Here is an 11,666-nt window from a genome sequence, read left to right on the forward strand (position 1 = left end):
TTTTGTCTATTTATTGTCAGGAGCATTTATTAACTGGAAAAGTAAAGTGAAAGAAAGAGCATCTCTTGTGAGTATGCTGTGCTAAGGCGGGTGGTCCATCCTACAGTGCTTTCCAAAAGCATCCCAATCCAGCTGGAACCCACCCCCCTGTGTGTGATCTGTGACCCACAGAGGTGGCTTCCCAGAGGTTTCCCCTCCCAACAGGGTAAGTGCCAGTTTAAAGTCTGCGGAGAGGACACGGAGTGAAGACCCCTGAGCCACCTCAAAAAGGCACCGTGGGACCCTGGCTTCCCAGCTTGTAATGCAGGGATGATGGCTGGGACAGTGAATCTGTGGAAAACTTGAAGTGCTCAAGCAATGGCAAAGGTTCAAGAGAAAGATGTGCCTAAATCCCCTTGTCTGGTACCCAGAGGCTAGAGTTTAGGGAGGCTGACAGGCCTTTTGATGTATATTTACAAGTCAGTACCATCTTTGGGTGATAAACCTTTGTTCTCCTTATTCCTGACCCCGTCCTCCGATTCCAGGACTCTCCTGGGCATCCAGAAGCATCTGGCAGGGTCAGCAGGACCCTTGGCTGTTAGAGGGCTGCGTGTGGCGATGAATTGCTGCCTGTGTCCCCTGGGTGTTTCCCTGGGACTGGCTCTGGGTTGTTCAGCCCCTCCCCGTCTGCGGAGGGGCAGGATGGTGCTGTTTGACCCAGCTGATAAAACGGTGATGGAGAAACACGGGTCTGCACAGGGTGACCTTGTTGCTGACAGGTTTCCCCACGTACTGCGTTTCTCCCAGGTGAAGCCCTGTAGCCAGTGCCGTGCTCTGGTTCCGTTTCGGCTTCTGTGGCTGAAAATCAGTTGGACAGATTTAAGGTGGGTTCCACAAAAGGCTCCTAGATCCGTCTCTTAACTGACTTGCCCCACTCCCAAGCCTGGGAATGGCAAATCGGGAGGTGCCGCACTAACAATATTCAATGGGAGTGAGATGCAGGGTTTTTTTTCTTATTTCTTGGATGAAGATTGTCTCCAACTGTTGCTGCTGCTGGTCTTGATGATGGTGACTGGGAGAAAAAAACAACTGCTCCAAGCTGGGAGCTGCTGTGTGCTCTGGAAATGGGGCATTGCAGCGGTGTGACCTGCCCTCCTTTGCCATGTCCCACGGCAGCGCTTCCCCGTGCTCTGCAGGAGCGTGGGATTGGGATGGCAGTGGTCAAATTACAGAATTGTTTTAGTTGGAAAAGACCTTTGAGATGATCGAGTCCAACCATCAACCCAGCACTGCCAAGTCTACCCTAAACCATGTCCCTGAGCACCACATCAACTTGTCTCTTAACCCCCCCCTGGGATGGTGACTCCACCACCTCCCTGGGCAGCCCCTTCCAACGCCTGACAGCCCTTTCCGGGAAGACATTTTCCCTGATATCCCATCTAAACCTCCCCTGGCACAACTTTAGGCTGTTGCCTCTTGTCTTTTCACGTGGGAGAAGAGACTGACCCCCCTTCCTGCACCCTCCTTTCAGGGGGTTGCAGAGAGCGATAAGGTCTCCCCTCCACCTCCTTTTCTCAAGATACGGGGGTTTTCTCCGTGGTCAGGGGCTGTGTTTACCTATTTGGGACAAACTGGGCATCGCGAGGAGGATGTGAATCCTGCCAGCGGGCGCGTGTCGTTCCTTAGGCTGAAAACCGGTTGATTTACACACGAAGGAAGAATTTGGCCCTTCGTTTGCGGGAGCTGGATGAGATCAGTGCAGCCCTGCTTTCCCCCCGTGCTTTGTGTTGGTTTTCGTGGTCGACGCTGTATCAGCCTCTCCTGGAGCCTCGCTCAATGTGCTCCGGATGGAAAGGCATGTTTCATTTTTAAGTTTTTAAAAAAAAAAAAAGCCAACCCCACACATGCACACACACACAAAAAAACCCAAACAAACCTAAAACGCAGCGTGGCACAGATTAAATCCATTTGAGGCAACTCGGAAAAAAAAGCGACGTGTGTGCAAGTCAATAGGAGGAGGGGAGTGGAAGGGGGGAGAAAAAGCAACTGTGACATACACAAACCCTTTAGTGTGCATAGCATAAGATTTTTTGGCTGGCACTCACATGATTTTTGTTCAAGGGCTGGGAAAGAACTCCGATTAGTTAGAAGCTTCGGCAAAGTCTGGAGGGAGTGCTCCGAAGAGTTGGGAGCCGCGCAGGGGTGACTGCGACTCCTCTCGCAATTCCAGGCTATTCTTCCGTGGCTCGGGACAAAAGCCTTTTCTTTTCCCTCCGTGTTCAAAGAGACGTTTGTCCTGAGATGTTGCAGCTGTGGGCCGCGGGATTGCCGGGTTGAAGATACCCCCTCGTAGACGAAAGGAGAGGCAACGCACTGCAGAGTGGTAGTATTTTATTGTGTGTGGGTTCCCCCCCTTCCTCCTCCCTCCCTCCTCCTCCACTGCCATGTGCGGTTTTTAATAAGAAGAAGAATGTGGAGGCAACATTTTCCAGGCAAGGGGAAATTTCCTGTTTCTTTTCTGTTTGTTTAATAAAGTGTGTAGTTGACTGTAAAACTGTAGCTACTTCGTTGGGAACGGGTGATTCAGGCGGGTGTCAGGATCGCTTCTCGATGCACTTTTATCTACTGCAAGTGAACGTGTTTAAAGCCTTTTTTTCTTTATTCTTTCCATTTTTTTAAATGCTGCGCGGCGTAGGCAACTGAGATTAATAAGAATTAGGCAAATGGCTTCTGCTTTTGTTTCTGTGAGATACTACCAGCCGTCTTGCGGTCACACAAAGGCTGCCATTTAGCAGGGAGCACTCCCTAATTCTCTTGGCAGGGGTGCCATTGGGATCGGATACAAGTGGGTGGCAAAGGGGAGGAGCAGCAGGAGAGGACAAGCGGGCTTTGTGTATTAAAAATGAAACAAAAGCACTTTATACGCGGGGCTGCGTGCAACAAGCGGCGCTGCCTGCGAGCCGGGGTGGAGTTGGAGTTCTCACTGTGACTGCAAAACCTTCCTTGGTTTTTTTTTCCTCCTGTTTTTTTCTTTCCATAAACCCTCCCTCCTCTCCCTCTTCCTTACCCAGCTCTCCCTGCTATGCTGGCGAGGGTCTGCGGGCAGCGGAAAACCCCTAAAACACCTAAAAAAAGGACTTAATGAACAATATTTGCCACAACTTTGCAGGAACAGCTGGGGCTTTATTGGCAAAAAATGGGCTTTGGGGTTAACGGCTACGAGGTTTTATCAGCATTTAGGGGGGAGTGTCTGACTGTTTAATGACTTTCTGATCCAGGGCATACCTCGTTCTTAATGAAGCGGTGGCACGCAGAGCGAACGTGCTGGGTGAGCGTGGGTAAAAAGGAACGGCCCGGCGAGCGGAGCTCGGGTTTGTCAGCCCAGATGTTTCGGTCGAGTTGTGTTTGTGCGGGAGGTGGGAACCGGGACGGTGAAAAACAGGCACAGGGTGATGGAGAGGCAGCGACAGGCGGACCGCGGTTGACGTTGCCAACCTGCCCGTGGTTCTTCTTAAAATGTAGTTTCCATACGTGATGCATTTCGCCTCGTATCGATCTGCTTCAAAACTTCCCTTGTCCAGCTGAAGTACATTCCCTCGTTGAAGCAGGAAAGTGGGAGACGTTCCTCTGGAGACCTCGCGGTTTCCAGCCGGCGTTCGGCCTCAGCAACTGCACTTTTGTGTGCGGGTGAGGGTGACGTGCCTGAGAAGCCCGTGTCACCGTGCACAATTACATCCCTAATCCCGAGCAAGGACACAGATGCTGTTTCACACACACACAAAAAAGCTGCGTGGCGTTTGACTTTCAGAGAAGCTTACGTAACGGCAGCGTAATAAACCCGTTATTTTGGGGCTCAGATTAAATGTCAGAGTTTCAGATAACCCGTGGTTTCATCTTCCGTGCGCCACGCTCGCAGGAAGCTGGCTTCCCTGCCTGCTGCCCTGGTCGCCGACGGGCACCGAGCTCAGCTCACCCATGGCTGCGCGGCGCGGGGACGGTGCTGGCAGCCACCGGGGCGGGGACCCCCAAAGCCACCTTCCCCTCGTGCTACCTGATGCTCTCAGCCTTGGCGATGGCACGTGTTAGGAAGCTCCTAGGTCAGTGGTATAATTCACCCGCTTGTTAACCCGAGCAAATAATCTACCGCCGGGTAGTGCTTCACGTCAGGATTGTGTAAGCGCTCCGAGATCGGTACGTGATTTTATTCCCGCTTATCTGCTTACAGCAAGCTCCTTTGGGTTATCCACGTCGTCTCGGCACTCTATCCTGCCCACTGACACACTCGCGCTTCCATCTGGCTGGAATGCGTGCAGCCGTAATGCAGACTTCCAGTACGTGCTCCCGGTAGGAAAGGTAGAGAGAAGGACTTATTCCAAAAACCTTCACGTGGAACGATGAAAATCTTCAGACAGGTCGGCTGGGTTGGTTGAGTCTTCATTTCTTAAAGCAGATTCCGTAAAACAGGAATGAAGGGCCATTAAAGCCGCTCCATTAAACCTGCCTGTTTCCACGGGGTTAATCTTCCCCGTGCAAAATAAACGGAGCTGCGTGCTGTCCCGTGTCTCACACGCCGCGGCGTGGATCCCTCCCGCTCTCGGCATTAGCCCAGCTCCCTCTAACAGTGTCGCAGACAGCAGCATTCCTTCTGTAACACTCCAGGTGAGATGTTTGACCCCCCCCAAACCACCTCCCAGAGTTCCCTCAGCTTTCCCAGCTCGCCAGCAGTTTTACGGCGGATAAGCAGCGGATGTGGGAGGTGTAGAGCAGCAGGGTGAAACGCTCTTACCCAGCAGCAGTGGGGGCAGCTACTGTGCTCGATAGCCCCCCCCTCCCCAGATAAAAGGATTGCACAACCGCTGCGCTTAGAGGCGAGACAGATGTTGGCTGGTAGCTCTGGAAGGTTCTGGTGCAGAAGAGGGGGGGTTGAAGGTTTGAACCCAAACCCTCCAGGCCTGTCTACCGGAATAAACCACGACTTTGTGGCTTTCTGTCCCCGCTTTTCCCAGAAACTGCCTGGGTAGCTGAAATGTAATAAATAACACAATAAATGCCCTTACTGAGTGGGAGAGAGAGGTGCAGAAATTTCTGAGTGACTTGTCCAAAAATGAACCACTTAATCCCAAGCAGAGCAATAAATAGGGTATAAAAATAGGGCTTTTACGGCCCTTGGTTGGTGATGGTTCCTTTCCTCAGCCTGGACAGTGTGTCGTCAGGAAAGGAGAAAAAAGCAGCACAGACCCCTGAGCACACGTGTCTTCAACGGAGCAGCCCGTGGCGAGGAGAGCGGTCCCCTGCGTGCTCGCTGCCGTGATGGAGCAGGGTCTGCAGCCGCCTCATCCCTGTATGGGCAGGTCCTCCGCGCTGGCTGCAGCTACGCAGCCCGGAGCATCCTGCGGGATGCAGGGGTAGACCGGGCTCGGTGACGCTGAGCTTCGCTGTTCCCACCTGGAAGCCTTTTGGTGGTTGGTAACATAACCTGTGTGCTAAAGACCAGTAATCCTTTGGTTTCAGTGGGTGTCTGTTTGGACTTGCCTTTCTGAGATGGTCAAAACGGTAATGTCATCCCTTAAAAAAACACACCAAGTGCCAGCGTACGTCTGCAGGACGAATTCCCGGCCCTTCTACTCCTGCAGGCAGGGAAAAAAATTACTGCTGGCTTGGGGTCTGCTCCCAAGGTGCTAAATACAGCGGGTGGGGAGGCCGGCAGCTCGGGCAGACGTGGTCTGCTTGGAACGTGGCCCGTGTCCGTGAGGATCAGCACGGTGTGGAGAGACACCCAAGGAGTCAGGGGTGGCTGGCAGGTTGCACATCCCTGTCCTGGGAATAAGCCTGGCTGCGTTTTCTCTCCAGCCAGGGAAAAACCGCCGCTGCATGGAAACCCAGACCTTGTGCACATTGCGTTGCCACCGTCCCCTGAAACGTGTCGCGTGAGCCGAAACCACGTGCCGCTTGCCCTCGCCCGCACCGGTACCGCCCTTCCCGCTGCCGCCAGTGTAAAGGCTGCGCTCCTTCTTGCAGGTATTCGCCCTCAGATCATGAACGGCCCCATGCACCCCCGGCCCTTGGTGGCACTGCTGGACGGGAGGGACTGCACGGTGGAGATGCCCATCTTGAAGGACTTGGCGACGGTGGCATTCTGTGACGCACAATCAACTCAGGAGATTCACGAGAAGGTGAGGAGAGCTGGGGGCGGGCTGGGGGGCGGCCTCCTGGCCTTCCTCCTCAGAGGTGTGGGAGGCCACGCTGCGATCGGTCGGCAGGTGACATCAACAGAAGTCACGGCAGGTTAAAATCCAGCTTTTTACAACCCAGGTGTTATTTTAGGAAGAAAAAAGTCACCTTGTCCCTTACATCAGTCTTTTTACATCGATACTAGTAACGTTTCTCAGGTATTTGAAGCCGGCTGGCTCGGTGCCGCAGTGACAGCACTCCGCACCTCCCTGGGGCGCAGCATGGGTGCTTGGGCTTTGCCGCTGCCGTCCCACGCTGCCCATGGGTCTCCCCGGCTGCTGGCTGCACCTCAGCACCTCATTCCTCCCAGCAGTGAGCGGGTGAGGTTTGCAGGCGGGTCCATGCAGTGTTCACAGGTGTTGCAGCTTGGAAGCTCAACTGCCTGTAAATCCTTCCTCTAAAACGATTCCTTGTGCACGTTTCATAGAATCATCATAGAATCATAGAATAGTTTGGGTTGGAAGGGACCTTAAAGATCATCTAGTTCCAACCCCCCTGCCACGGGCAGGGACACCTTCCACTAGACCAGGTTGCTCATCCAGCCTGGCCTTGGACACTTCCAGGGATGGGGCATCCACAGCTTCTCTGGGCAACCTGTGCCAGTGCCTCCCCACCCTCTGCGGGAAGAATTTCTTCCTGATGTCCAATTTAGATAACTCAAATGAGATTCCAAGTGGTCCGAACTCACTTCCAGGATCTGGGAAAGACGGTACAAATAGCATCAAGGCTGATTTTTGCAGTGCTTCAGATGTTAAATGCGGGGGAAGGGAGGACAGAGATCTTTTTCGAGTCATTGACAGATGAAAGATGAGCCCATCTTGAGGCATTTGGATCACTCTAGGGTTTCCAGAACTGAGGTGGCTGACAGTGAGCGCCGATGAAGGTTTGAGTCTCCGTTGAAGGGGACCTGAGTACAGCCGTACACGACTCTACAGCCTCACACATACCTTTTTAGGTCCTCTGGAAGCCACACAGGAAAGGTTACTGTGAACAGTGAGACAGGTCTCTGTGCTCCCAGTGTACAAAAGGAGCTGAGTGACACACAGTTGTATTCAAAAACAACAGATACGGCCGTGAAACCTAATTCCTTCTCAGAAGCAGAACTGCTGCTGGTTGGGAGCAGATGGATTAGCAGATAACCACCTGGAGAAAGGTCCAGGTGAGCCACAGGCTCCGTTTGCCTTGTCTCCCCAGATGTAACGTCATCGTTTTCAGGTATCCATCCAGTCTGTTCCCAGGGGGAACGGCCTTGGTGTCGCTGGGTCACACCCTGAGGGTTTGGGTGACACCTGAAAGTGCCGGCTCAGGCCGTGCCTGGGTCCGTCAGCAGGTCAGCAGTACAACTCCCTGTGCAGTAGGGTGTCCGGGGGGCTCCTGACACCTCCGTTCTCTTCCAGGTATTAAACGAAGCGGTTGGAGCGATGATGTACCACACCATCACGCTGACCCGAGAAGATCTAGAGAAGTTCAAGGCCTTACGGGTCATCGTTCGAATAGGCAGTGGCTACGACAACATTGACATCAAGGCGGCGGGGGAGCTTGGTAGGTCTCGGCTCTGCACCCCGATTCCCTCCCGTGTCCTTCCGGGGCTCTGAAATCAGCACGGGTACCTGCTGCTTCCCAGAGCAAAGCGGGGTCGCAGGCAAGGGGGTTGATTCGGCCCCTAAAGTACAGCTGCAGTTCACATTTTTAGCACGTAGAGAGCGTTACGACAAGGAAACTTGACCATGAGCTGAACAAAACAGTGCCGTTTTGGAGGGCAGCTCGGACTGTGTTAAAACTGCCCCCCCTTCTCCTTCCTGCACCGTCCCTAGTTCCAGGTGCCCCCGCGTACCAAGGGATGTTTGTACGGCTGGCACGGGAGAGCTGACCTAGCTGTATCAAACCTGGAGGAAGGGTGTTAGGTTTTGTTCAGCGAGGTCAGTCTCTTGTGCTGATCCGGTTCCGAGAGTCATGCCCGCACCGCTGGGACGAGGGGTGTTGAACGGATGGGGCTGTGTTGAATGGTGGTGCAGGAATTGTGTGCTGGGTTGTTGCTGCCTCCTTTGCCATCTCTCCGAAGATGCCTCAGGAACTCGACCAAGTCATTTATTGCGGGTCCGTGCTACGTGGCCTGCCAAAATACAGGGGGGGGTCACGCTGTCAGAAAGCAGCCCCTGCGTCCAGCGGTAGGGTTTCCCTGCACGCCCGGGCTGGGGGTGGGTGTGGGAAACGGCACAGGGGCCACCCCGTTTCCGTCCTGGTTTGGATGGTCGCAGGGAAGCTTTGGCTGCACGCCCTCAGCTGTGGGTGCCTGCTTGTGTCCGGGCTTGAAGCGGCGGAGTTCCAACCAGTTGTGATGGTCTGATCCCAAGGTTCGGTCCGTCAGACAGCCCGACGGCAGTGTTTAGGACAACTTGTATTAAAGGTCAGCTCTGGGGAAGTGAAGAATAACAGGCATTTCACGTGGGTTTTACAGAGAGAATTGCAGTAAAAGAGCTTCAAATAGTCGTTCCCAAAAAAGCAATTCTCAATATAGTGAATTATTCTTTTTTTTTGAGAGGAGAACAGCGTCTTCTCAATGCAATGGTTTCTTCATGTTTTTAACTCTTATTGTTATTATCCGTTATAACAATGTTCTGAGGCTTTGAACATCAAGAAAGGAAAAATATAACGCATAAAGTAATGGGATGCTGCAGTATAATCCTTTTTTTTTAAATACTTGGCAAATTGGGTGGCCAAATGATGTGGTTTCGAGTAGAAAATGTAATGACTACCCACGAATGCAGCGTAAAGTTTAATTGCTACTGCCTTCCATACGGTGGTTTTTAAACGGTGCGGGCCGTAGATGGCCAATGTCTGAACACGGTGCCCCTGGCCGGGACCGGTCGTGACCCACAAGACACCCCCAGAACAAGATGCTTCTGCAGAACCATCCACCGTGGGTATTTTAATTCCTGCTCCTGGGAACACGAGAGTAAACACCAGTGTACGACGCTCATGGGAAAGGCAGCCCGGTGTCACCCGGCTCTCAAAGGAAGTCGGTCAGAAAAGGGACGAGTGCCAGCAGGGTTGGCCATGGGGACCCTCAGGGGAGCTGCAGGTCCACAGGGAGGGACACCCATCGCTCCCCAGCCCTTTTGTCTCTTACCCCTCAGCAGCCATGACTACACTTCAATGTGTCGCCTTCTTGGGACCCGCGGGGACCAGAGCATTGTGGCCCCATCCCCTGAAAGGGAGAGGAGCTGGACAGTGTCTCTGGGAGTTGGTTGGCGGTGGGTTTGTTCTCCCTGTAGGATCAGCCACTTTTCTCCCAGTTTTGGTAGGTCTTCCAAACAGTCACAGGGTGGAAAACAGTGTTAAAAAGCAGCTCCTGGGAGAAGGGAGATTGTCAGGGGGATGGGAACCAGATTTTTAGATTCTGAAGTGGATCGGTGCCCCTTACAGTGGAAGGGGATTTTCTGAATAGCTTACTCTGTCTTTATCTCCTGCTTTGTCGTGATTTCTACTCCAAGCCCCCAGCCCAGCAGCGCGCTTAAGTCCCCACCCATCCTTACACGTGTGGTTAAACCGCGTTGAAGCCGGTGGGATAGCAGCACGCGCCGAGTAGACGTGAAAACAGCGCGTTAGGAGCCAGAGCCCGGATGGTGCCGCGGTCGGGGAGGCTTTTCCCGTGAACCTAACACTGGCAGCTCCAACACGATGGTTTAAAATGTCCCTTTTTTGGCAAAGGAACCAAAGCTCCGTCACCGAGACCTGTGCCAGGGTGGAGAGCGGCTCCGGCGTGGGGGCTGACTGTTGGAGTTGGACTGTTTTGGTGTTCATTGGGGGAAGGAGAAGCTGGCCCTGCCACGCCGTCCTGCTCCAGCGCACCGAGCTGTCGGGCCATAAATAATTTAATGGTTGGACAGTCTTGTTGTGGAAAAGGAGCGATTTAATTTCCTTTGAAGGTAGATGAAACTAAACGAGGATAAGGCTTTCGATGGCAAAACAAACCTTTGCTGCTGGAGTTACTCCTGCGTAGCTGTGGTACCCGAAAGCTGCGCTTGTCCTTATTACAGAGAGATGCTGGGGTGTGGGGAGCCCCTGAGTGTGTTCATGGGGGTTTTGCAGCTGGGGCTGCCTCACCCCGAGCCACAGTCAGACTTTGCGGTGTTGCCTCCGCAGGGATCGCCGTCTGCAACATCCCCTCGGCCGCCGTGGAGGAGACGGCTGACTCCACTGTCTGCCACGTCCTCAACCTCTACCGACGCAACACGTGGCTCTACCAGGCGCTGCGGGAAGGCACGCGGGTGCAGAGCGTGGAGCAGATCCGGGAGGTGGCCTCCGGTGCCGCCCGCATCAGAGGGGAGACGCTTGGCCTCATCGGCTTCGGTACGTCGGTCCTGGGGAGTGCTGCCAGCCCCACCTTCAGCCCTTGAGGGAGGCTCAGCGCCACTTCAGTCCTGGGAAGGACCCAAAATGAGCATTTTCAAACCCAGAACCACCACAGTGGGAATCTTACGCTCATTTAGGGTGCAGTTCTGGCTGTTGGAGGGTGGTGGCTGTGGAGGAGCACCAGCTGGGAGCTGGACCGTGCATGCTGCAGCAGCGTTCCCGCTCGCTTTCGGCACGGCAGATGTCTTTCCCACTTGCTTCATGCTTTGCCCTGCAAAGCCCTGGGCTTGGTGCAGAAAGCTGGTGTGTGAGCGTGTGTAAATGGGGAAACTGAGGCACGGGGGGTGGGTGAGGTTAGCGCAGGCAATCCAGCGGCTGTAGGAGCCCTTTGCTTCCAAGCCACGACAGTTGCCTTCGCCATGCCCGGTTACCCAGCCCTTCGGAGAGGCTGAAAACCCTGGCACAAACACGTTGCCTAAAACCGGCGATGCGTTTTTCTTCCCTTTTTTGGTAGACGCCGCGGAGGGTCGTTCCTCTGCGATGCCCAGAGCTGCACGTCAGTGGGGCCAAGCCCCACATTGGGCCTTGCCCCTCAGACCTGTGTGGCCATGGCTGGTGCGAAGATGCCTGATGGTCTCACCCTTCATTTTTGCTGGGGGGAGAGTGTTAAAATTTAACTCAAGCATCAGACACTTGCGAGAGCCCAGCCCAGCCCCCCTGCGCAAGGGGCTGCCTGGGGAGCCTAGATGGGTACCCCCACGGCGGTGGGGGGCCAGGCCGTGGGGCAGCTGAACGGCATGGAGCCGGGGAGGTGGGAATGTGTTGTGACACCCCCCCCTCTTTTTCCTTCGCGCACAGGTCGCACTGCGCAGGCGGTGGCGGTGCGAGCCAAGGCGTTCGGCTTCAACGTGATCTTCTACGACCCATACCTGCAGGACGGGATCGAGAGGTCCCTGGGCGTCCAGCGGGTCTACACGCTCCAGGACCTGCTCTACCAGAGCGACTGCGTTTCCTTGCACTGTAACCTCAACGAACATAACCACCACCTTATCAACGACTTCACGATCAAGCAGGTAATTCGCCTCGCGTGCGCCCCAGCC

General features: G+C 54.3%; 1 protein-coding gene across 1 annotated transcript; it reads left to right on the forward strand.

Moving 5' to 3' along the window:
• Positions 1-2,266: 2,266 nt before the first annotated feature.
• Positions 2,267-11,639, forward strand: LOC104516948 (C-terminal-binding protein 2; the record flags this gene model as incomplete). Its single annotated transcript, XM_010161462.1, has 5 exons — positions 2,267-2,471; positions 5,998-6,152; positions 7,608-7,752; positions 10,357-10,563; positions 11,425-11,639. Coding segments are annotated over exons 1-5 (744 nt in total), but the record flags the coding sequence as incomplete, so codon positions are not given.
• Positions 11,640-11,666: the final 27 nt, after the last annotated feature.

Source organism: Eurypyga helias, unplaced genomic scaffold, assembly GCF_000690775.1.
Source record: "Eurypyga helias isolate BGI_N326 unplaced genomic scaffold, ASM69077v1 scaffold6231, whole genome shotgun sequence".
NCBI classification, from domain to species: Eukaryota; Metazoa; Chordata; class Aves; order Eurypygiformes; family Eurypygidae; genus Eurypyga; species Eurypyga helias.